This window comes from Ylistrum balloti, unplaced genomic scaffold (genome assembly GCF_031769215.1).
Source record: "Ylistrum balloti isolate Yb309-2 unplaced genomic scaffold, AGI_CSIRO_Ybal_v1 Utg370598, whole genome shotgun sequence".
Lineage (NCBI taxonomy): Eukaryota > Metazoa > Mollusca > Bivalvia > Pectinida > Pectinidae > Ylistrum > Ylistrum balloti.
The window spans coordinates 696,922-723,244 of record NW_026782370.1 but is presented as its reverse complement, the minus strand read 5'-3'; the positions used below and the strand labels follow the sequence as shown (position 1 = coordinate 723,244).

The following is a 26,323-nucleotide window of genomic DNA, read 5'->3' as shown; positions in this document are numbered from 1 at the left end:
TTATCTTGATATTCATCTATCACTTTTTATTTTAAGTCTATATGGAATAACATTGTAGAATGAATCAGCATATACTTATATCTTAAAGAAATGCGAAAGGCTGGTATTGAAAGATAGATTTGAAATAGTATTACAGTACATAACAAATAGTTCAAAGAACATCATGATGGTTTCAGAAGAATTTTTTCATGGACTGTATGAAAAAGAAAATTAAATGATATGATAGATGATATGTATGTTTACTTTTATAATATATGAATTTCACAACGTGTATTTAAAAAATACCAATATGTCAACTAGGGCAAAATATTAACAAACGAAAGGTTGACGCGGAGACTTCTTGTAAAGTATACGGAGAATAAGACCAGGGCCCGTATTCATGAAACCGTTCTCATGCTCAAGCATGAATTTTGTGCTCAAGCCTTATGTCTTGTTTAAGTTAAAAATTAATAGATAAGGCTGATTTTGCCACAGATTGAAAGGACTTCAAGTCAAAGTTATATTCAATGTTTATATTTGACATATGTATCATTTTATATGATTTAGGCGAATTATAGAAAAGTCTGCTTGAGCTAAAAGTCTATGCTCGAGCATGAGAATGGTTTCACGAATACGAGCCCAGGTGTTTAGTCACCATCATTTTACAGCTTTAAAAGTTTGAAGAAGAAGAAGAAGAAGCGACCATATTCTACTTGTGTACGTTCAAAGAAGCAGCTTGGAATTGGAATCCACCACTTTTTGGCTGAAAACATTTATCATACACAAGCTGAAAAGCGACAAAACTAGAAGTGAAATTTAACTGCAGATCGTTTTATGTGAATGCCACATGTTACGCGAATCTCATTCGAATCACAGATAAAGAACGCGGGGACATTGATTGTGCTATATTTGTAAATAATTCCAACAAGATTATAGACAAGTGTTTACTAACATCTGACGTCACCATTGCCGGAGTTGTTTTGTGTGCAATTGACAAATACAGCAAGAATTATCTAGAAATGATCGGTTATAATCGCTTGTTGTTTGTCCTGACATGCGCTGTGCTGTGTTTGCTTGTTTCCGGTCAGTTTTCACCAAACCAGATAAACCAGTTAGTGAATAAGCTACAGCTGATGATATCGGGTACCAGTGAAACAGTTCGACAGGAGAAGCCGATCCCTGTGGCCGTGGTGTCAGTTGTCGGGGTGGCTGTTTTAATGACGACAATGATGTCCATAAATAATGTGTATTTTTAAGTCTTACTCCAGAGTTGTAATTGACTGAGGAAAAATACAGCGATCAATTGAATCGACATGTCCCGAAATGCTGTCTCCCGTCTTACCTGAAATCGATAGACTTGTTTTTCATTCTTCATTATGTCAAGTAGCTAGTACATTTAAAATATTTTGAATTTTTCTTAATTGCTAAAATCGTCGTTTTCGTTGTTGTTATTGTTATTATTGTTGTTGTTATTGTTGTTGTTGTTGCTATGCTGTCGGGTTTACCATAAAAAATTTGGTAACGCTCGCATTTTCAAAAATGTAGCTGCGGTAACATGTCACGTATTCCTCGTGAAAATGTTATTTTTATGACGTCACGTATTATAATACGACGTCTTAACAACTTCAAAAATTTACAGATGTTGCTTTCCTTTTGATGTCTTTGTTTATTTCTTATTAAAACCTATTTTTAATGAATCTTGCAGAAGCTTATTTCAATTAATCCTTTGTGATGAAATCTAGTGCGACAATGTTGTTAATGAAACTGTGACACATTCTAATTGATACATTTCACGTTTGATGTAAAATTAAATAGTTGCCACATAAAATGGTGAGAAAAATATAGAAAATACAAGAAAAGTTAGCTGTATATCCATTACTGTAGTACTTCAGCTTTATGGAAATCGGTAGTTATTCTAAAACCAAGCAACAATTCATCTTAAGGCGATATATAGCAAGCTATCGTATTGGAGATAAGGATGACAGATTTTAAACGGCCCTATATTGATAATTTTGTTTATTTCATAGTATTTTTTTTCATTTGGCATAACAACTTAATGAAATATTGATTGATATAATTTTAAATGAAATATCTATTTTTAATCATACTTTCTTTTTTTTCTAAATATGTTTGTCTCCTTTATCTTTGAATCTTTATCATTTTCTGTAAGGTAAAGCACACGGACGCTAATACGTGTAATATCGATATAACGAATTAGCATATTACGTTATAACGAAGTCGTCTTGTCGTAACGAGATCAGGAAAATTCAGGATAATATTTATAACCTTCCGTACTAAAGAGCTCGAGCATGACACGATTCTCTAGAAATATTCGGATAGTTAACTCAATATATATATATATGTTCACATATGGTTCTCCCCAAGAAACCAGCGTTCAGTATGACAATTCAAACATCGCGTAAATAAATTAGTCTCAATCAGTTCAACCACAGTTCCGGATTTGTAATACTGACCGAATGTCGAATTTTAAGTTAGTTTGCGGTTTCCAGAGGCCTCGTTATGTACACCTGTAACCTTGTACGGAAACAGACAAGTAAAATAGTTCCTTATGAGTGCTCTCTACTTTTATCGGAATGCTATATTGGCGTCACTATCAAAGGGCCTAAATTTGCGAGAACTCTTGGCCCAGTGAAAAAAAGGACCTCGGGCAACTGTTACTGGCCCGCTATCCTTCAGATCTGACAGATTTATCGACCACCCATGACTTAAGGTGACGATCTCGGTGACTTAGTGCAAAATGTGGCAGAATATATTAACTATATTTCAATAATTGTGGGATACTGATTATTTATAATCGTTTACCTTCACACCTGTAACACGCTATTTTGTCCGCAAGATCGCGAGTTGATCATTTATTTCAATACATAGATCTTAGTTTCTAATATTAATCGTAAGATACTGTTCTTGAACAAAAGATAATCATAAATAATCAATAAACAGGTGTGTTTGTGTAAATAAGGTTTAACATAGGAGCTATGTTCCAATGTTTCAGCGCCATGCAGGATCAGAGTTAAGCATTCAAGCGAATACCGTTTCTTGTAATATAAGAAACTAGTCAAATACAGCTCCTGAAGCTGAAATATATATGTCAGGTAATTCAGAAGATCATGCGACGTGGTTGGTTTGTTAGAAAACAACACATGCAAGAGAATTTACTGATTTTATCAAAGAATCTGTGGACCATCCTGTGTTGTAGTTATAACTGTTGTGTTATTAGACAAGATTTTTTATCCAACTTCGTCTGGATAGCATGCCGGCCGTCATGTACCCAGCGAATACACAATCAAGTTATTAAAACTATGTATTTTTATGATACACTTTCACTTGATGCTGTCCCCATTCTCATCATATTTATCGATTCTCGCAGCAAAAGGTCGTGATAGCGGAAGTAAATCCGTTAAATATTAAACAAACAATTTAATTGTGATGTTTATATATATTCTGCAGCAAAAGGAGTTGTAATTTATACGCATATATTTACAATGTTACCAGGCAAACTTGATAGTATAATTTATCATACTATGATTGACATCAAGCGCGCGGGATGGTGACGTTAGTAATGCGGCCATAGACGACAAAATAGAACATCAAAATGGCTTCTTAATTGTCGAAAATGTTTATTTTATTAGTTTAAAACAACAAAAGACAGCAACATTAATAAATATTGAACTTTTTTATGGCATATATGTGGTCGTTCTGATTGAGAGTTTACAACACACATCCTATTGTTCGTCTTGGCTTAAACGTGTGTACGTAGTCCCCAACCTTGTTACTTCAGAAATAACAACCGAGATATATGATCTCAATAGGATGAATGAAAGATTGGAGGAAAACAAACAAAGTGTTCACACTGCCGCAATGAATAATAATACATATATACATTTTGTTTTATCTCATCATAATTCCGCTTAAACTGTTATTATTCACATCCGGAATACTAGACAACAGCCAGGTCCGGAAAAATAGTATCCAGAGTAAAGTTGTAATTAATCCGGACAGTAAACAAAACATTTCAAAAAAGAAAGAAAAAACAAACTTTTTTCACTTAAAAAACTTGAAGTTATGGATCAATACATGTTCATGTACATGCTCGAAGCGAATGTTCATCAGTCATTGGAAAAAACCCACAAAAACAACGACAACATCATGCATCCCTTCGGGTACCCCATTTAAACAGCGACGTGTGATGTCGTGTGATATCCGGTCCGAGCTATGGCCAATGTCGTGCTCCTGAAGAGGAGACTGGTCTCCAGACTAAAGCGGTCGCCCTGTGTGATTCTGATTGGCTGTTTACTTATTATCGGCTATGCTTATATCGGAAACGCTGTCCTGTATGTGGAAACATCCTACCATTACTTACAAGGCCAGGGTAAAATCTTCACCTCCACAGGTAAGTGCACGTGAGGCACAATGGTATGTGTGTGACGTAATATACATATGATGCAATCTCCTTGATATTTGTTTCGAAGATAGATTGTTAATAAGGTGATCATTATACAAAGACCAGTTTGATGTATCGAAAAATAATGACAACTAAGCAAAATTCAAGGGGTCATTCCGGCCTGTATCATTCCATCTATGGAATCAAAGGATCTCACATTCGGTAAACCTCTCCTCTATGCGCCTATTGGTTCGAGAGATGAAATAACTAACCAGCCACGGGGTAGATAACTTAATGATGAAATCGTCCTCATTTTGTTTATAATATAGATATATATTTTTTTTCTTGCCAAATCATGCGACATTGTCACTTCAGTAGTCTTTTTTATATAATCTACATGGCCAATGGATATTCAATGCCAATGTTTTTATTCTAATTAAGTGTTGAGAAGCGAACGAGTTAAAACGGGGGACAAATACACCATTGTGAGTTACATACGGCGGAGATAAAAAAAACACTAAACAACGGGACGTATATATATATTATCTATATTCAGGAGAATAAGGGGAGATATGATAGAACTGTATAAGATAACAAGTCAGGTTTATGATAATGAATGTTTTAATGCTATAACATTATGGAGAGATGCCTCGGACCGCCATAGTCACAGAGGTCATTAAAAAAATACAATATTTCCTAACGATCCCCAGCTATGCTAAGAAAAAAACATTTTTCAAACAGAACAGTAAAAATTTGGAATGAACTACCAGAAAACGTTGGATCTGCTGTGAATGTGAATTTATTTAAAACCGACTAGATGATCGCTGGAAAAACCAAGAACTTTTCTTTTATTATAAAGCAACAATCCAGAATTAGATATCAAGTCCAGTACCGGATATATGTATTTGTACTGTATTGTAATGAGCCTGGTATAGAGGACTATGACAAGTCCTGAACCAGAAATAAACTTATCTTATGTTCGTTGTGAGTAACATACGATGGAGATGAAAAAAACAAAACAAACTAAACAACGGGACGTATATATATATAATCAATATTCGTACAACGGAATTTTGTCACAATAACCGACCACAACTGTAGAAGATGTTTGAAAAGTTACATGTAACATGTAATTTCCTGTCAAAACGATGAACCCATAACAAAATATCATAACATGTGCGTAAACTCTGAAAACTTATGATATAAAGGCAGTTCACGATCTAACACAGGTACAGCTGTTCCCCTCAAACTGCACTTGCCGAATCAACAGCTCACGCGAAAGCGGCATATGGGAGAGCTACATTATATGGAGTGCCTTCTAGGGGCGATAACTCCTGCAAAGTATTCGTTCAGTCACATTGAACTAAATTCATTTGGCTGTCGATTCAATCGTCGACCAGGCCACGGGATCATAATCGATTTCACTGAAATTGACATATATATAGATACATGAGATGCATTGTACCGAGTGTAATTGTGCATTTCTACAAGATGTAAATGGAATTCAAACATTTGTCGCCTCCGACGGCAGTTTTAGATAACAGAAGTATGATCGTCCGGATGGGATGAAATGACCAGACATTGTATATTTTTTTGTTTATTAAAAATATAGCATAGGTTTACTATTGACGGTATGGATTTATCAGCATAATAACGAGACTTAACAGCATTACATATTATTCAGACGTCTGATATAATTGGGGTATTTATTTTAGACACAATATCGAAAGTTAAATGACATTAGGCATTATAACGAGGTCTCAGATGACCTTTGACACGTTCACAATGAATTCATAGCGTTAATTTGTACAGTACAGGCGGCAAGTGTATGCATACCACTAAGGAATTAACATTTCATTTTTTTTCTATTCTAGGACATGTATATAACCCTGAAGAGTACACCACGTGTCCGCCAGCTATAGACATAGATGGAGAAAACCATGCGTCCCACTACAAACTGCAGATCCGCTGCGGTGTTGGCAAGGCTGAATTATTCCTCGACCTCACTAATGACTTCAGAGTCTTGTCTATACCCTCTGGTGACCCATGCCTGTTTAACGCTCTAAAGGACTTTTGCTCTTCAGATGGCTATAAAGTACCCAACGTAGCTCACTACATCTGGTTCAATATGAAAAACATGACATTTTTCCATTTTTTGAGTGTCATGAGCGTACATTTGTTCCAGGAACCCTGTGTAATCCTTGTGCACGGCCACCTCCCCGGGGGTCCATATTGGAGATACCTCGCCAGAGTCGTACCTAATATCATTCATGTGGCCACAAGCCCCCCGGGCACCTTTGGAGGAAAACCACTAGTCTCCATGGAGCACAAATCGGATCTCGTGCGATTGTTTGTCATTAAAGGTAGGTAATTTGTTAGTAAAAGGTCGCTGGCACCTGGCAGTGTAAAAACACTGACAAACACTAACATGAACAAAATGATAAGTATATAAATAAATCCGGAAGTTTAGTCATGCCATTAGTCTTGCCTTTGTTTAAGTTTGCTAGGCAAATTTGTGGCACGAGCTATGATCAAAAAAGAAAGTTAAATCGTATCAAGGGAAATAACTCCGTGTATCAAAATTGCTATTGCACACCAAAGTGGAGTGAAACTGACATACATCATGTATCATAATTACATCAACGTGGTTATTTCACAGTTTGTTCATGAATCAAATTACACAACACAATTTTTTAAAGAAAGAAATATACTATTATCTATATTTTTGTTGATTTAACTATATTGGCTTTATTTACGTCTGAACAACATCTTTTCAGTAGCGTACAAAAAACAGGTATGCTTCATGAAATGTGTTACCGTTTTTCAGATGTGATGTTTGCAAGCAGACAAGTTTATTTGTTTGTTAACAACGTTGTTTCAATTTTCAATAGCGTTATCAAGGAAAGTAAACTTTCACACTTTTTGTCATGATAAGGTCTACCTAGAATTTGTCTATAGTAATGATTGAGGAGATTTGATACTTTCAACCTTGATGGCTGCCTCCTACACACGAAGAAATCCTGGTTGGAAATCCCAGTTTATACTTATTTTCCGTATCCTCATTGAACGTTGCATCAAAATAATCAAACACATGAAAGCTTATAAGAGTTACCCCCCTTAGAACAATTTTGATCCAATGGTCTGGACATCATATTACTCGGTACAAGTGGTTGATGATAAGACAAAAATAATATTATTTCATTCGAAGACGTGAGTTGGTAATTTGATATATCATGTTACAACTACACGTTTCACATGTCACTTCACAAACATAGGGCATTTACACTGAATTAAAGCTAATCGGCATTATCATATTAATAAATAGAATGGCTTTGATAACCTTCAACAGGGCACGAATTCACGATCCACGGTCCCTATATATATTATTATTAAACACTCATTGGAAAGATAAGACATTTTTCTTTAAGGTTATGTGTCTGCTACTAAGATCTGCAGTCTGTAGAAAATAAAAAAACGTAATTGATAAAATGTTCAGTTGTTCGTTCTCGGGAGTTACACCGCTTGTCACCACCCACACACACCCACACCTACCCACCCAATCACACACACGCACGCACGCACGCACGCACGCGCATACACACACAAACACACACACACACAAATAAAATTATATCATACTGTTATAATTAGGCATTTACCGAAAGAACTTATCGAGTTGAAAATGAATTTACACTAACATGTATATATATATGTATATATGGGTCGTGGGTAAGGATTTCGTGGCAAATTCCTTTACCTTCATCTACAGCTTATTCCACACCAGTTTACTAGAAACACGTCTAGTCTTATGTCTCTTTCACCAGAAAACATACAACAAAAATTTGACTCATTACAGAAGCTTGTCATTTTGAACGCCAGGAACCTCTCCCAAAAATACCAGTATTAAATTCTTATTTTTCTCATTGTAGAATACGGCGGGATATATTTCGACATAGACAGTATCCTTTTCCGAAACCTCAACTCCTTAAGGAATTATTCAGTTACAATGAGTCTTGAATACTGGTCAAACCTTTCGAATGGACTTATTCTAGCCGAGCCAGACGCCATGTTTACTCGCAAGTGGCTGTCACGGTACCGTGACTACACGTACGACCCGTTACGGTATTGGGAATTCTCTCTGTTTGTACCGACCAAGATCGCACGGCAACATCCTGAATGGATTCATGTTGAATACATGACTTTTTGCTCGCCAGATGGTGAACATCGAAACATTATATTTGAGGGAAACTATGACTGGGGTCAAAATTTCGCTATACATTTATACATCCGGTTTTATAAAAAGGAACATAACTGTGATGACGTCAGGAAACTTAACACGACAATTGGTGCCGTATCAAGACATGTATTATACGGCTCGAGAAAACTTTGTCTTGACTAGAAAACCGACAGTAACAAGTGAGAAATCATGACATCCTATATTAATTTGCCGACCAAAACGAAAAAGAATAAAAATCGTATTATGTTTGTTTAATATCAAATCGTTTGTTAAATTTGCTTAAGAAATTTAATTTTTGGAAATGTATTTCGATATAGACAAGTAATAAGTCATTCACAGCTCAGCGATCCGGCGAGTTAATGTCAACATTTTAATGTAAAGTGTTAGAATGAGTTTCATCAATAGTATTTCTGTCTAAAAATAACAGCATTAAGGTCACAATTCGCAAAATAAAATTCAATCTTTGTCCAAAATTGCGAAAGTGCCATGTTTTAGTATGATGTAAGGATATGACGTCATCGTAATTTTATAGTAGAAATTTATAAATCTAAATTAATCATTTGGGATTACTACCCGCAAACCCAGCAACCACCATTCAGTCCCGCCATATAAAATTTAACATTGGTAAAATCATCATTTATCAAGTACATTAGTTGGATGTACAAGGCAGAGGTTTACAATGTAACAGGTGGACTTAAGATCTGGTTTACTGGCACAAGTTGACCGCGGGGTATGCGCTGCTATATTGGTCAAGCAGGATGTAGGACCAAGGTCACTATATTAACAGGTGTCGTACGAAGCACTACATACTTCCTATATTCACACCTGCTGGAAGAGAAAACGGTAAGCATTATTTTCCCTTGTTACTTGATGAGTGTTGAAATGTAGTCTGTCTGTATGTTTTTATTTTTATTGATTAGAAGAAAGGACATGTTGACCTTGACGTGAGAAAATTTAAATTAGAATTTAATGTACAGATTTATTCTTTTTAATGTCACACGTTGATGTAATATACAAATGTAAGGTACATACAATCGTTGTAATCAAACATTCTAGTGTTGTTAATTTACCAAGGTAATTTGAATGAATTGTATCCAAAAGCACAGGACCACAAAGAGAATATTGGATGTGTTTCATGCATTACTTTTGACAGATCCTCAGAGTTGTTACCGTTTGAGCACTGCATTAAAACATAGCTGACTTCAAATTCTATTTTGGCACACAGCGCACACCTGCACCAACGTTTAGATAGATAAAAATCAAATCATTTATTTAAAAAATGGTACAAGCGCTGATTACAAAACCATTGAAAAAAATGGCCCAAAAATTTAATGAGCATATGCTTTCTGTTCTGTAGCACAGATAGGGTTGATGTCCGAAAAGGATTGCAAGTTGAAATTTGAAATTATAAACATTTTTTCATAAGCTATTTCAGGTAGCGGATGTCGCTTTAATTACTCGTACGCGCACTTCAAAGTGTATGTATAACTATAGAAAAACATTACCATAAAAGTGCATCTTAACCCTGATGTAGACACGTGCCACATTTATAGAAGGCAGAGTTACCGTATATAAAGTTAATAGTAACATCAACCAAATGTGGCAGTGGTGTAACGTTTGATTGATTTAAACATATTTTATTGCATATAAATATACATAAAGGATTGGGCACAAGTTTTCCAACTTATACTAACACCGTTCCAAGTAATTAGTATTTAATATAAATGTTGATGATGACCTATTGTTATATATACATATATATATACAATCATAAACAGAGAGAGAGAGAGAGGAAGGGGGGGGAGAAAGAGAGAGAGAGAGAGAAGGGGGGGAGAAAGAGAGAGAGTTACAAAAACAACATATACGTGTTGAAGACTACATATAATTCTTACTAAGAACAATAAGTAATGTTGTCTATCCCGAGTCGGGTGACAATCACCATTATAAATACTGATCCACTGTTCTTGTCATTCAAACCTATCTATTGTCTATCACATCCCGTGCCACCGATGTCTTTCTCCTTGTCACTTGCTGGTCCTTCTGGAATAACTTTTCTCAAACTTTTGTCACCCGAGTCAGGAAAGACCAAATATAAATTTACTATAAAATAAGGTCTAATTAAATCTATTAGTATTTTTTATATACAGTTGGGTTGATTGACAAATAGTTTCATTTTCCTGTTTAGAAAAATAAGAATTTCCAAATAACAGAAGGTGCAGGTCCAGTGGGATGAAATCATTTAGCTCACGATAAAACTGTAAACGTTGATCGGCATAATTAATGCATTCAAAAAAGAAATGATGTGCATCTTCAATAGAATTTCCACATTGACAGTGTTAAAAATTAACCAAATTAGCATGAAATAAATCATTATTTAGAGCGCTTGATTTGTTTCTTAATCTAGAATGTAAAATGTTAATTTTTCTGTCACCAATTGGATAATAGAAGGGAATTTGAGTATCTCTAACACAAAGAAGAGAATGTTGTAAAGACGAATATGTTACACTTTGTCGGATTTCATTATCTAACTGATTCCATAGTTGGATTGTAGAGGGAAAGAAGGAGGAATTTGTAAGCTGTAAACGGTAATTGGGTATAGAGTAATTATTAGCATTCCGAAGGTTATATTGAGAGTTTTCTGAGACTAAGGGTGGAAGGAGAGATGTTAGGTAATTGGGTGCTATATTGTGTTTAATTTTGTAAAAAAGCTGCAATGTACGTCTAGATCGTCTAATGGTAAGTGGTTCTATAGTGATGTAACGTTACAATGTTGTTGTTTATTTTATCATACTCAAACACGGTAAATGTGGAGTTTCGAAATTCAAAAAAAGGACAAGTACGGAAAATATTATCTGCTATATCAATTTCTGTTAAAAACAAGTCGCTATCTATATCTGTGTATGTATTGATCGTACATTAACATACTACTGAGATAAAGACGAAGACGCTAGAAAAACACGTGGAAACCACTCAAAGACACTTATATACTTCCAAAAGGATTTTAAAGATCAACACGTGGCATTGTTAAGATACCACTAGATACAAAATGGCAAACAAGGATTGATAGTTCCTTTGGGTGTGAAGTGTTGTAAATTCCACCGATATAGAACGAGTGTAATTAAATAGTGACAGAGACAGGATCATGTTATTTATATATAATGTGTCTAGGAAAATATCATTCATTCAACTGAAAGGATGTTACTGAATTTAATTATTTAGGCTTTTTGTACATGTTTATGTCCCTAATTTTAATTTCGCCAACAACACGTACATGGTCTGTATATAGACGTGGTGACTGAATGCGCTGCTGAAATGGGCACTTCACTTATATATGTCCTTAATTTTAATTTTAATTGTTTACACTAAAACACGATAACTGTTCAATACAGACTCTAATGTTGTTCTAAAATCGACGATAGCGTGCAAGACTCTTAAGGTCAATATCTTGGTTGGGGTCTAGAGGGGGATGGGATGGGTGTTTTAAAATTCTTATGATCAGCTGTGTTGCAAGGGTAAGACAAGAAAATGAGTTTTTGTTTGGAAATACTCTGTTGAATCCGCTTCATTAAATCAAAATAGCCATCTTGCTCTATATGTACACAACAGTTGTATTGTATCTGATGACTAACAGCACAGTCCAATCAGACACACACCTCTCCCCTTCTTTTCTCTCCCTATGTCATGTAAGTTTTTTTTATTTTTTGATACAGAGAAAAGCTACAGGATGAATATACAAGCTTACGTCATCGTGTTGTCATTACTGTTCATGTGTCAAGCAGGGATGACCAGAGGTCAAGATACTACATCGGAAGAGCCTAGTTCATGGTATAAACTAGCGGCCAGCCTTTTCTTCCTCTTCGTAGAAATCGTCATGGACCTCAGAGCTGAGGAAAAGAAAGCTGCGCGGCGGTGACAGGGTAGAAAGACGATGTCTCGTCAATGAGAATCCCGTCATTAAAGCAGACGATGATTCTTTGGTCAGCAAAGGAATAAAATGATGTACATATATTACAGTGGTTATTAAGTGAAAGTGTAAATAAAAATATGTAATGTTAGAAAATATTTTGTTATTCTTTAAACTAATGTCAAACGAAGTGTTCACCAATCTGAGAACTAAAACATCCATATAACTGAAAAATATATCCATATATCAAGTGACCTACCGTACGAGACAGATAATACCTAATAATCAATAGCATGATATTAAATAGTCTCGTTTTTATTTTTGTCCAACTTAGTGCTTATAATCCGCAATTGTGTCCCCTTACTGAAAATATCAGTATCCTGTTATTAATTACTAATTATATCTCTGTAACTGGGAATTCGCTACAGACCACGCTTTGCCCAATCATTTTCGTTGATCGTTTCGTAACTTCGAAATCATTGTGTTTTTTTCTGAACAACCATCTAACTCTGCAGGAAATATTACATGGGTTTCGGAGATGGACTTTTCTCGTAATTTGAGACGTATATACGAAACTTGTCCTCCGGATAGAATTGATTACTCTATGACGTAATCCGGGGACTATGTTACTTCACACACGGATATTTGTAAGTGCCCAAGAGATGTTTAGTGACCATACGTCCTGTCCTAGATAGGTCCTGTAAGTTTACGTACACCGATACGAGTTATGACACCGCCTGACCGGTTTTTCCCGCCACAAAAAGCTCACGTGGATATGAAAAAATAACTTTCAGAAAACTTAAGCAGTCTTCAACAACAAAGCATACTTTGATATATACGTTTTAAGGTGCTGCTGTGTTGTTCTGGAAACTTACTGATACTTGAACTAATGTCTATAAAACAAATATTTTATCATTGATTACGTATAATGTTTGAAGTATATGATTTTCAATAAACTACCAGTTGATCTGCCTCTGATTAGACAATTTAGAATGCTTCGTATTTTTTTCATGGTGTGGTGCGAACTCGGGTAAATATCTGAGGTGTGTAGTTCGATTTTACACGGGTTTGTTTTTCAAGAAGCTAGGATCAGCCTTTTGCTTGTGATCTGTCATTGAGCAACACGTCTTATCCTGATTGTTCTTGATAGCATGCCACGGAACTTTCGCATGATGTTCAGTGGGGTAATCGGGAGCTACAGGGAGACCCCTACCCCAAAATTCTTCTTGCTGTCCATAGGGCGAGAGACCCGGCAATCCTTTTTCTGTTCTCGAACAGAACATAATCATAATGTTAATATTATTTTGTCGCCTTGTAAGCCTATTTAATATCCATATTTTGGCTACGTCTTGCGACGAAATTACGTGTACTAATACAGTTACAACGAAACATGGAAGTGAATACATCAGTGACTTTTCAACATCGAAGCTTTTTTTTCAAACTTGCTGTGGAAACATGTGAAGTTAGGAAAACGGTGACATTACCCTTTGTAAAGTTTCCCGGTAACGTCATCTCTTGAAAATTACATATTTTTTAAAATTAAGTAATGAGATATTTTGTATGATAAACTTAAGATATTTATGTTTCTGTGTCAAAATGCTTTCGTTTGACATTGATCTTAGGACGTGCGGGCGTTCTGATATTGCTAAAATAAATTTTCAAGAAAGAAAGAACAAATATAATCCAGTATCATTGCTGATGTTCAAGGCGCTGTTGTAGTTCCAGGGTCATATGGGTTTTATTCATTTCGGAACATCTCTTATCAGATGCACAATTTAATTTAAAAAACCTTTCCGGGACACGAGCCACTTACGACATTAACTCTGACGTTGTGCTTCACGTGTTACTAACCTGTCAAAGTATTAGCCTTCAGCGGAAGTGTTACATCCTCGTTATCAGTCTACTGATGTTGTGCTTCAAGTGTTTCTGACCTGTCAAAGTATTAACCTTCAGCGGAAGTGTTACATCCTCGTTATCAGTCTACTGATGTTGTGCTTCAAGTGTTACTAACCTGTCAAAGTATTAACCTTCAGCGGAAGTGTTACAACCTCGTTATCAGTCTATTGACGTTGTGCTTCACGTGTTGAGCCATTTGCACCTACTGTATATATAATTCTGTAGAATTCCTCGGTCTACTGTAAAATGACCCAAACATGGTCATGTTAACTTCTGGTGAAAATTTCGATAAATGTAGTTGCTGCAATGCAACGCCGGCCTTGTAACAATAACCAGGTTTTGACTTGATTTGAGATAATATAATACTGATATCCATCAACATATTCCTATTATTAAAATATTGGTAACATGCTACCTTGAAATTTTGCTGTATTCTGGTGCTAGATGTTTTATGTTTGAAACGGACATAAACACATATCTAGACATCTTGTTTCAAACTTATCCTTTCGTGCGGTGCTGACAGACTTTATGGGGGAAGAGATCAAGCTCAAATTCCATAAGACTATGGCAAAACAGGAACAAAAGAAAGATTTACACGAAGACCACTGAAAAAGTACACGGAGAATAAGAAAAATGTTCCGAAAGAATAAGCGTCTTCTGCTTCATCGACGACACCCGCCATGTAAACTTTGGTCGATTTAAGTAAGTAATGTCAAGTTCTCGGATGAGAAGAAGGTATACACAAAGGAACCAACAGGCAAACTAACGAGCATCAAATACGTTCAGCTTCATGTCACACAAAGAAATAGAATAATTCTCAATCAGATAACTATGGCGACCATACAACTTCCCAAAGTTTTCAACAACCTGCATCTTTTGAACCCTTTTGTTACGAGTTTATCGGCCAGGTGGTGATTTCTTCCTAGCGAAAATCGTGCTAATGGGAACATGCCTCTGAATATGGAATCAACTGTGACGTGTATATATCATAGGTTGGAGATGCAGGAATATTGCTATCCAGAAATGGAAAATTTAAGATAGGAAAATTGAAATCATCATGTTGATCATTTAGCATGATGAAAAGCTGCCCATGTTGGTTTCGTTGTAGGAAAAGATCGACAGAAGCAGCTGATGAAAGAGGGCCTGTCGTATCTTTGATTTCCAGTTCTGGTTGATATAGACGATGGACGTAGTCAATAAATTTCTTGTTATTTAAAACGATGTGTCATTTGATGGTGAAAGTTAACGACTTTACAAGGTCTTTGTGATCTGTTTTGATAATATCTTCTATAAACTCAGTCTCGTATGAAAACAAAAATAAGTCAGCCAACAGCTGGGCGCTGTTGGTTCCCATAGGTATGCCAATAGTCTGTTGGAAGGTCTTACCACCTAACTCAACGAAGATGTTGTCAACCAAAAACTCGATAATGTTTAATGATTTCGCCCTCCGTGTAATTCTTCTTCGATTTTTGAAGTAGTTTTTTTACAAAATCAGTATAGTTCACAACCATATATTTATATATCGCCGTTCACCTTCCATGGAGAAGGAAGAGAAAGAAGGCGTTCCTTCAATTTCGACAATAAGACTGTAAGCCCGATTTGAGTTGTATTATAAGTGTAAGGGTTTTGTGATTCACGGAAAGTACTGTCACGGTCGGCTGCTTCATCTCGTAATAAATTCCGTCACGGTCGGCTGCTTCATCTCGTAATAAATTCATGCTAATTCATTTTCAACTTGATAAAGTTCTTTAGGTTAATGCCTAATTATAGCAGTATGATATAATTTAATTTGTGTGTGTGTGTGTTGATACGACTAATCTAGAAATAGCAGCCAAATACTTAATGATGTGTTGATACATCTGAATGTAATTGGGTCCATTAATGAACTAATTCTAACGCCAAAAAGTACACTAGTTTGGTTTGGGCAAGGTCACATACAGACCATAGACAGATAAGCTCCAAGAACTATATGGGGAAGAGGATCATTGTTGGTCAATGTTCCCGTAATATAAGTCCCTGAGTAGTTATTTGCCCCGATATTTCCTATGATTAAGTGTTCTCAGAAATCCGCTGGCATAGAAAACAATGAAAAAACTTACAGTTAGTCGCATGTGATCACATCCAATATACTCCAATATCCCATGACTAAGCGAACATTAAATATTGATCGTGCATATCACTTGTCTGGTTTTACACGTCAAGCTTCGAGTGTTGGAACGTCAACACGTGCATTTACGAGACTTAGAGAGCTACAATATATTGTCGATATACAAGGTATAAGATATATTTAGAGATTTACACAAGGTATCGGATATATTTAGAGAGCTACATGTTATTGTCAATAGACAAGGTATAAGATATATTTAGAGATTACCACAAGGTATCGGATATATTTAGAGAGCTACATGTTATTGTCAATAGACAAGGTATAAGATATATTTAGAGAGTTACACAAGGTATAAGATATATTTAGAGAGCTACATGTTATTGTCAATAGACAAGGTATAAGATATATTTAGAGAGTTACACAAGGTATCGGATATATTTAGAGAGCTACATGTTATTGTCAATAGACAAGGTATAAGATATATTTAGAGAGTTAAACAAGGTATAAGATATATTTAGAGAGCTACATGTTATTGTCAATAGACAAGGTATAAGATATATTTAGAGAGTTAAACAAGGTATAAGATATATTTAGAGAGCTACATGTTATTGTCAATAGACAAGGTATAAGATATATTTAGAGAGTTACATGTTATTGCCAATAGACAAGGTATAAGATATATTTAGAGAGTTACATGTTATTGCCAATAGACAAGGTATAAGATATATTTAGAGAGTAACACAAGGTATACGATATATTTAGAGAGCTACATGTTATTGTCAATAGACAAGGTATAAGATATATTTAGAGAGTTACATGTTATTGTCAATAGACAAGGTATAAGATATATTTAGAGAGCTACATGTTATTGTCAATAGACAAGGTATAAGATATATTTAGAGAGTTACACGTTATTGTCAATAAACAAGGTATAAGATATATTTAGAGAGCTACATGTTATTGTCAATAGACAAGGTATAAGATATATTTAGAGAGTTACACAAGGTATAAGATATATTTAGAGAGCTACATGTTATTGTCAATAGACAAGGTATAAGATATATTTAGAGAGTTAAACAAGGTATAAGATATATTTAGAGAGCTACATGTTATGGTCAATAGACAAGGTATAAGATATATTTATGATAAACACAATGTCGGTCAATTATTCCGAGTGCCTGATGTAAACAGTGACGTAGCCATGGTAGCTAGATTTTTGAAGAGCTGAATACAGACTTTTGAATCTGAAGTATAATTTACTTAAAATAGTGTATTATAAATTCTCGGCGGCATAAAATTATGTCAAGTTTGACCCCCAAAATGTCAGCGCTGAAGCAAACAAATGTACTGGTCTTTGGTTGGAAAATCACCGTGCTGTTTCTAGAGGTCGTTTTAATCTTCTTACGATTTCAACCGACATCGGCGTCTGTTATACCTACGGCTGGTAGGTGCATTTGGAAAACTAAAGTAAACAAGATGAATTTGTTGACTCTGTTCCAAAGAGGGGTTAGTGGAACGGGATCGACATTGAGTGTTTAGTTACACATTTGTGGCCATGCATGACGAGTAATCAATATCCTCGTGCACAACGCGGTGTCCATTTGTATTAAGGACTCGTCTTCGCTGTAGCTCTAGGTGTGGATCGTCTGGCTGTAGTCAGGTAAAGTACTGTCTGTCATTTACTTGCTCGAGTATTTCAATGTGTTCAACATATTAGCTCGGTGTATAAAATGTCTGGAGTAGCCTTCTACTATTGGTTTTGATCGCTTGCCCGTAGGGAGGTAAGTTACGTCAGTTTGCATGTCCATGGATTACAGCCATTACTTTTTTGTCAATCTGTTCTGGAGTAGTTTAATTGGCAGCTGGTAAAGGCTGACATTCGGGTTAAGTCGATTTAGTCGATAGATAATGCAAAATTGATGTCGTCATTTCTTTGTCTAAAAGTTTTTGTACACTGCAGTGCATGTGTATACACTTCCAAATTCTAAGAAAACTGCTGCCTCGCTGTACTTCCTGGTAATAGCTACCCAGAAGTGGTAACAGACAGCTGTTCTGTCCTTGACTGGGACCGTCACGGTAGATAACTCGTGTGGACTTGAAGCAATACTTAATGTTCTATACATGCTACACGCGATACATGTGTGTACCTGATACAAACACATGTAAGTGTACCATTATGTATATTATGATATTTCAGCGTGCTCATGCAAAAAGAACTTTACTTTTAGACGATCTAGTATTAAAATTAGATAATAAAATGGTATAGAATACTTTCTCTTGTCGTCCTAGCTATAAGTACATTGTCTACGCAGACGGTCCCAGTCGAGAACAGAGCTGTCGTTTGATGTCATTCGTTACTGCTAACTAAGCGTAAATAAAGAGTGCATGTGCACTAGATTGATAGATTTGATAGAGTATAGATATTGATTTTTTGTTATTATATCACGCTGTGTTGGGATATCAGAGAGATATGTTAACGAATTCGAATAATGAATTTGAAGATATCTGTAATGTCAGAAGCCAGTGAGAATAATGAGCTTGGTAAACATTCATATGACCTAGATTAACGGACGGTTTACGTTGATGAAGTTTATGACATTTGTAATGGACAGATAGGTAAAATGATTCCATATAAAGCCAAACATGTCGTGGGTTCATATCAATCAGGAGGGGGGTCTATACACATGTCGTGGGTTCATATCAGTCGGGGGAGGGGGGTCTATACACATGTCGTTGGTTCATATATATCGGGGGAGGGGGGGTCTATACACATGTCGTGGGTTCATATCAATCAGGAGGGGGGTCTATAAACATGTCGTGGGTTCATATATATCGGGGGAGGGGGGGTCTATACACATGTCGTTGGTTCATATATATCGGGGGAGGGGGGGTCTATACACATGTCGTGGGTTCATATCAATCAGGAGGGGGGTCTATACACATGTCGTGGGTTCATATATATCGGGGGGGGGGTCTATACACATGTCGTTGGTTCATATATATCGGGGGAGGGGGGGTCTATACACATGTCGTTGGTTCATATATATCGGGGGAGGGGGGGTCTATACACATGTCGTTGGTTCATATCAATCGGGGGAGGGGGGTCTATACACATGTCGTGGGTTCATATATATCGGGGGAGGGGGGGGTCTATACACATGTCGTGGGTTCGTGGTTCATATATATATATCGGGGGATCGGGGGAGGGGGGGGGTCTATACACATGTCGTTGGTTCATATATATCGGGGGAGGGGGTCTATACACATGTCGTGGGTTCATATATATCGGGGGAGGGGGGTCTATACACATGTCGTGGGTTCATATATATCGGGGGAGGGGGGTCTATACACATGTCGTGGGTTCATATATATCGGGGGAGGGGGGGTCTATACACATGTCGTGGGTTCATATATATCGGGGGGGGGGGGGTCTATACACATGTCGTGGGTTCATATATATCGGGGGAGGGGGGGTCTATACACATGTCGTGGGTTCATATATATCGGGAGGGGGTCTATACACATGTCGTGGGTTCATATCAATCGGGGGAGGGGGGTCTATACACATGTCGTTGGTTCATACATATCGGGAGGGGGTCTATACACATGTCGTGGGTTCATATATATCGGGGGAGGGGGGTCTATACACATGTCGTGGGTTCATATATATCGGGGGAGGGGGGTCTATACACATGTCGTGGGTTCATATCAATCGGGGGAGGGGGGGTCTATACACATGTCGTTGGTTCATACATATCGGGAGGGGGTCTATACACATGTCGTGGGTTCATATATATCGGGGGAGGGGGGTCTATACACATGTCGTGGGTTCATATATATCGGGAGGGGGTCTATACACATGTCGTTGGTTCATATATATCGGGAGGGGGGTTCTATACACATGTCGTTGGTTCATATATATCGGGGGGTTAATTTTACTGTAGTTTCAAACAGTCCATTTTACGAGAATTATTAAGGGGGCAAATGCATTTTTATAAAAAAAACAACAACATGAAACTGGCTATGATTTTCTGTTTACTTTTTTACCCTTGCATATATATAAATATGTGTGTGGCTTATACTAACATAATTTTACTCCTTTGTTTTAATTCACGACCAAATCAAATGAGGCAGAAATATTTGTTTATCTCTGTATTTTCAGCTACTGTTGCCGAAGTCTGCACAGGTTACCATTGTTAATAGATACAGTGACACATCAGCATGTCGTTTAACTTCTTCATCCATCTCTTGTTTACTTTGTCCTTGAACACATTTTATGGAGTCCGAGCAGTGCCCGAGAGTTGTCCTGTTCCGTGTTCGTGTATCTACAAAGGAAAGACGATTAAAACTTTAGATTGTTCAGATCTGAACTGGGAACGCATTCCCCCAAAGTTCGGTTTCCCATCTTCCATAATACGCCTGTCTCTTGCCAACAATAAGTTAGCAGTGCTTCACAATGGGACATTTAGAAACCTACCAGATCTCCAGACACTTGACGTATCGCACAACCAAATAACAGTTTTGGAAAACTCCTGCTTTGAGGGACTTAAGTCGTTGATAAATCTTAATATGAGCTATAACAGTCTCAAGATGACAACAGAAGTGTATTCTCCGGGAATATTCCGATTTCTTAAAAAATTGAAAGTTCTGAATATCCACGGAAACATCAAACAATCGACCGAGAATCAAAACTACCCGGATGTGGCACTTTCTGATGTCCAGTCTCTGAAAGCATTGACAATGGACGGTCTTCCAAATATTGCATTTGGAGAAGGATTTAGGAATTTAAGGTATCTGACTACACTTGATATGTCGGTCCGAGATGATGAAAGTTCCTGTGTGCTGCTCGATATCCGCGCCAATACATTTACCAACCTCAGCAATTCCACATTGTCTGAACTGAGGTTGATACAATGTGACATATACAGGGTAGCGCGAGGGGCATTCTCAATGCTCAAACATTTAACTGAATTAGACTTGTCTAAAAATGACCGGATGTCGTTTGCCGGAATGAAAAATGCGAGCTTTGGATTAGACCTAACAAATATTCAGATTCTGTATTTGAATGGAATTAACAGACACAGTGATCCTTGGACACTGAAGCAATCTGATTTTGTTTATTTTAATATGACAAACATTAAAGTATTGACTTTAGATTCAAACAGAATTACCAACATAGAAGGAGGTGTTATAGATATCCTTCCTACATCTTTAGAGTTACTGACTATTCGAGAAAATTATTTGACCGATGCACACTTCTTAGCTAACTTGGTACACTTGAACAATCTTTTAGTTTTTGATGTAAGCTACCAGTTGGATTATTCCATTAGAGAAAAACTGGGGGAAACGTTACAGCATGAAAACCACACCTTTCCAGCACTCTCTATTTGGACGGACGGAAAGAGGGATAGAATAGAGAAGGTGCAAATGGCCGGGAGTGTGGTAGCCCCAACGTCTACCCTTACAAGATATTTCAAGAAGGTTGCAGTAGTTTCGCAGCAAAGTACGATGGAGCCGAAAAAACTCCGATATATTTCTTCACGCCCCGACAGAAAGAAAATGGATGATATGATTTATTTACCCGTGAAGGTGAAAAAAATCCTCGGAAGCAATCTAAAGATAAACCCTTTATCTGCTCCACCGCTCACATTCGATTCCAATAACTCTCTAGAATATGTAGACCTGTCGTCAAACGGGGTCCACGCCTGGTATGGGAAATGGTCAGGTTTACATTCCTTGAGTTTTTTAAATATTTCCTTTAATGCTATGTTCCGATTGGCTCCAGACACATTCGGTGACATGGCTAATTTGCATACTCTCCTTCTGAACGGGAACAGACTCGGTCTTACTATCATGCAGGACAAGCAGTTTCTCACTTTTTCCAACCAGACAAAGCTAACTTATCTTAATTTGAGTGATAATGGTTTTACCGATCTACCAGAATTTGTCTTTACCAAACAAATAAATCTGAAACAACTAGATCTCCAGCAAAACTTTTTGTCTGTCATAAGTTTCCGAATGAAATCGTTGAAAAACATAAGAGAGATCAATCTTTCAAATAATACAATAACACGCCTAACGCGTATCAATATGGATGAGATGGATTATTTGGTAAAGTTGTCAAACTTCACTATCGACTTGACCGGAAATCCTTTACTATGCACGTGTGACCAGTTACAACAACTCCGGTGGATGAAGGTAAGAAAATTCCTGTTCCGGAACTTGAAGAGATACACGTGTAAAGCTAGCAATGGTAGTATTGTTTATCTTGCTGCGTTGGATGACATAACAGGACAAATGGAAATGGACTGTGTAGCAATGGAAGTAGTTTACATTTGCCTGGGCGTGTTCTTTGGTTTGTGTTTGTTTCTATCACTTCCCGCCCTCGCCTACTATAAACAGTCTCGTATGATGTACCTCTTTAGTGTAGGTAGAAAACACGTTGTTCCTTTAGGAAAAAATGTTCAACAAGACGAAGAAGCAAATCAAGATCAATTCGAATTCACGGTTTATTTTTCTCACGATCCTTCAGCGAATGAATTTGTTAAGCGTTTCGAGGCTCACATGAAAAACAAAGGCGTTTCTATGTGCATACCGGAGTTACATTGGGATGACCGATTTAGAGAAACGACGGGCATAGTTCATGCCATGAACAACAGTGCCTGTGTAGTGGCCTTTATAGATAACGACTACATGCTGTCGTTTCATCGTCTTTTCGAATTCGAGGTGGCTGTCACTGAAGGAATTCAGAATCGATTTAACAATCTAATCGTTGTGTTGTTAGAAGACCTAGACGCAAAACATTTTCAAATGAATGATTTTGTTGTAATGTACTGCCGAGAAAATCATTACTTTGATGTTCGTCGGTCTGGAGGTAAATTATTCGGCGAGTTGGAAAATGAAATTATTAGATATAAGGAATTTAAGAGGAAAAGCACACGACCATTTTGATATAATGTCATTTGGAAATGTGAGAAGTATTTTTCCTTGTTGAGTATGTGTTGGTTGAATCAGGGACGTCCCTGGTTGAATATTTAGTGTGCCTTACAATTTTGTGATCTCTTACCAAATTTAAAAGTATGTTGAAATTTCTATTTCATTAATTTATTTGAAGAGTAACATTTTGTATATACCTATATTTAAGTTTTATGCAATATGAATAAGATCAGTAATCGATGTCCTATTATTGATAATGTATTTTTTTTATCATTTAAACATTTCCTTTTCATGACCTCCTTATCAGTTTCCTGTAAATTGTAATAAAATACTCAATATGCTAAATGTGTAGTTTGTAATAAGTTTTTTTAACCGACAAAAATTTCTAAGAAAAATCAATCATGATTCATTTATATTTTAATCAGAAATGAAAGAGATATTCTGCACAAGTTTGGATTTCATATGAAATAAATGATCTATTTATATGCTTATAGAAATTGAACACCTCAGTTTACCATGTAAACAAACATACAATACTTTTACATAGATCTAGTTAGGTCGATTTTCAGTTCCCCCTTGACCTGAGCAATATTTTTGATTCTGAAATTAGTTGAAAGAGTTCTTTAAAATGTTTAAAACAGCCAGAAATACGCCAACTTGAACAGCATATCCTTTAGAATTGTTACCCACCATTGTTGGATCATAATGTTACCCACCATTGATTGATCATAATGATAACCACTATTGTTGGATCGTAATGGTAACCACCATTGTTGGATCATAATGGTAACCACCATTGTTGGATCATAATGGTAACTACTATGTTGGATCATAATGGTAACCACCATTGTTGGATCATAATGGTAACCACCATTGTTGGATCATAATGGTAACCACCATTGTTGGATCATAATGGTAACCACCATTGTTGGATCATAATGGTAACCACCATTGTTGGATCATAATGGTAACTACTATGTTGGATCATAATGGTAACCACCATTGTTGGATCATAATGGTAACCACCATTGTTGGATCATAATGGTAACCTCCATTGTTGGATCATAATGGTAACCACCATTGTTGGATCATAATGGTAACCACCATTGTTGGATCATAATGGTAACCACCATTGTTGGATCATAATGGTAACCACCATTGTTGGATCATAATGGTAACCACCATTGTTGGATCATAATGGTAACCACCATTGTTGGATCATAATGGTAACCACCATTGTTGGATCATAATGGTAACCACCATTGTTGGATCATAATGGTAACCACCATTGTTGGATCATAATGGTAACCACCATTGTTGGATCATAATGGTAACCACCATTGTTGGATCATAATGGTAACCACCATTGTTGGATGTAACCACCATTGTTGGATCATAATGGTAACCACCATTGTTGGCTCATAATGGTTAGCACCATTGTTTGGTCATCATGGTAACCATTGTTGGATCATAATGGTAACTACTATGTTGGATCATAATGGTAACCACCATTGTTGGATCATAATGGTAACCACCATTGTTGGATCATAATGGTAACCACCATTGTTGGATCATAATGGTAACCACCATTGTTGGATCATAATGGTAACCACCATTGTTGGATCATAATGGTAACCACTATGTTGGATCATAATGGTAACCACCATTGTTGGATCATAATGGTAACCACTAATGTTGGATCATAATGGTAACCACCATTGTTGGATCATAATGGTAACCACCAATGTTGGATCATAATGGTAACCACCATTGTTGGATCATAATGGTAACCACCATTGTTGGATCATAATGGTAACCATGTAACCACCATTGTTGGATCATAATGGTAACCACCATTGTTGGATCATAATGGTAACCACCATTGTTGGATCATAATGGTAACCACCATTGTTGGAACCACCATTGTCATAATGGTAACCACCATTGTTGGATCATAATGGTAACCACTATGTTGGATCATAATGGTAACCACCATTGTTGGATCATAATGGTAACCACCATTGTTGGATCATAATGGTAACCACCATTGTTGGATCATAATGGTAACCACCATTGTTGGATCATAATGGTAACCACCATTGTTGGATCATAATGGTAACCACCATTGTTGGATCATAATGGTAACCACCATTGTTGGATCATAATGGTAACCACCATTGTTGGATCATAATGGTAACCACCATTAATGGATCATAATGGTAACCACCATTAATGGATCATAATGGTAACCACCATTGTTGGATCATAATGGTAACCACCATTGTTGGATCATAATGGTAACCACCATTAATGGATCATAATTTGTATCTGATCATTTGGATATTTCCTTCCTTTTCCTCTCTTTTCTAAATGATCCTTAAATCAAACATGCACAACAAGGGACATCAAACATGAAATCTGAGAATGGCCCATCTAGTTTCACTAAAGAAATGACCATAATAAATTATCAATTATCCAAATCCAAAATGGCCACCTGTATGCCTATTGTTTCCCAGTCAGTCCTAAAGTTGCAAAACAAAAATTAGGACAAAAGACAACCTACATATGAAATCTGATAATGGTCCATGATGTAGTCACGAAATATCTACAGCAAACTTAAAAAATATCACATCCAAGATGGCTGTCAACCATTGAGATTTTCAGACCAGTCCCAAAATTGAAAATATGCACAAATAGGGATCAGTTTGATGGGGACCTATATTGGAAGTGTGAAGTTTAATCCATATAGTTCTTTTTAAGGAATAATAATAGCAAGAATTGCTCAAGGACAACATACCATGTTGGTAGCGACCTATCTGATGATATGGCTTAAATGACCATACAACTCTTCCTATGTTCTTC

At 36.6% G+C, this 26,323-nt stretch overlaps 2 protein-coding genes across 2 annotated transcripts; both read left to right on the top strand.

Moving 5' to 3' along the window:
• The first annotated feature begins 4,212 nt into the window (after positions 1-4,212).
• On the top strand, positions 4,213-8,780 carry LOC132556904 (uncharacterized). The gene is made up of 3 exons (XM_060221358.1): positions 4,213-4,390; positions 6,256-6,744; positions 8,311-8,780. Exons 1-3 carry the CDS (start codon positions 4,213-4,215, stop codon positions 8,778-8,780), a joined length of 1,137 nt encoding a protein of 378 aa, XP_060077341.1.
• A 9,371-nt stretch (positions 8,781-18,151) lies between these two features.
• LOC132556879 (toll-like receptor 4) lies at positions 18,152-23,747 on the top strand. The gene is made up of 2 exons (XM_060221332.1): positions 18,152-18,185; positions 20,688-23,747. The coding sequence occupies exon 2, from the start codon at positions 20,747-20,749 to the stop codon at positions 23,474-23,476; it is 2,730 nt and encodes a 909-aa protein (XP_060077315.1). The 5' UTR covers positions 18,152-18,185; positions 20,688-20,746; the 3' UTR covers positions 23,477-23,747.
• Positions 23,748-26,323: the final 2,576 nt, after the last annotated feature.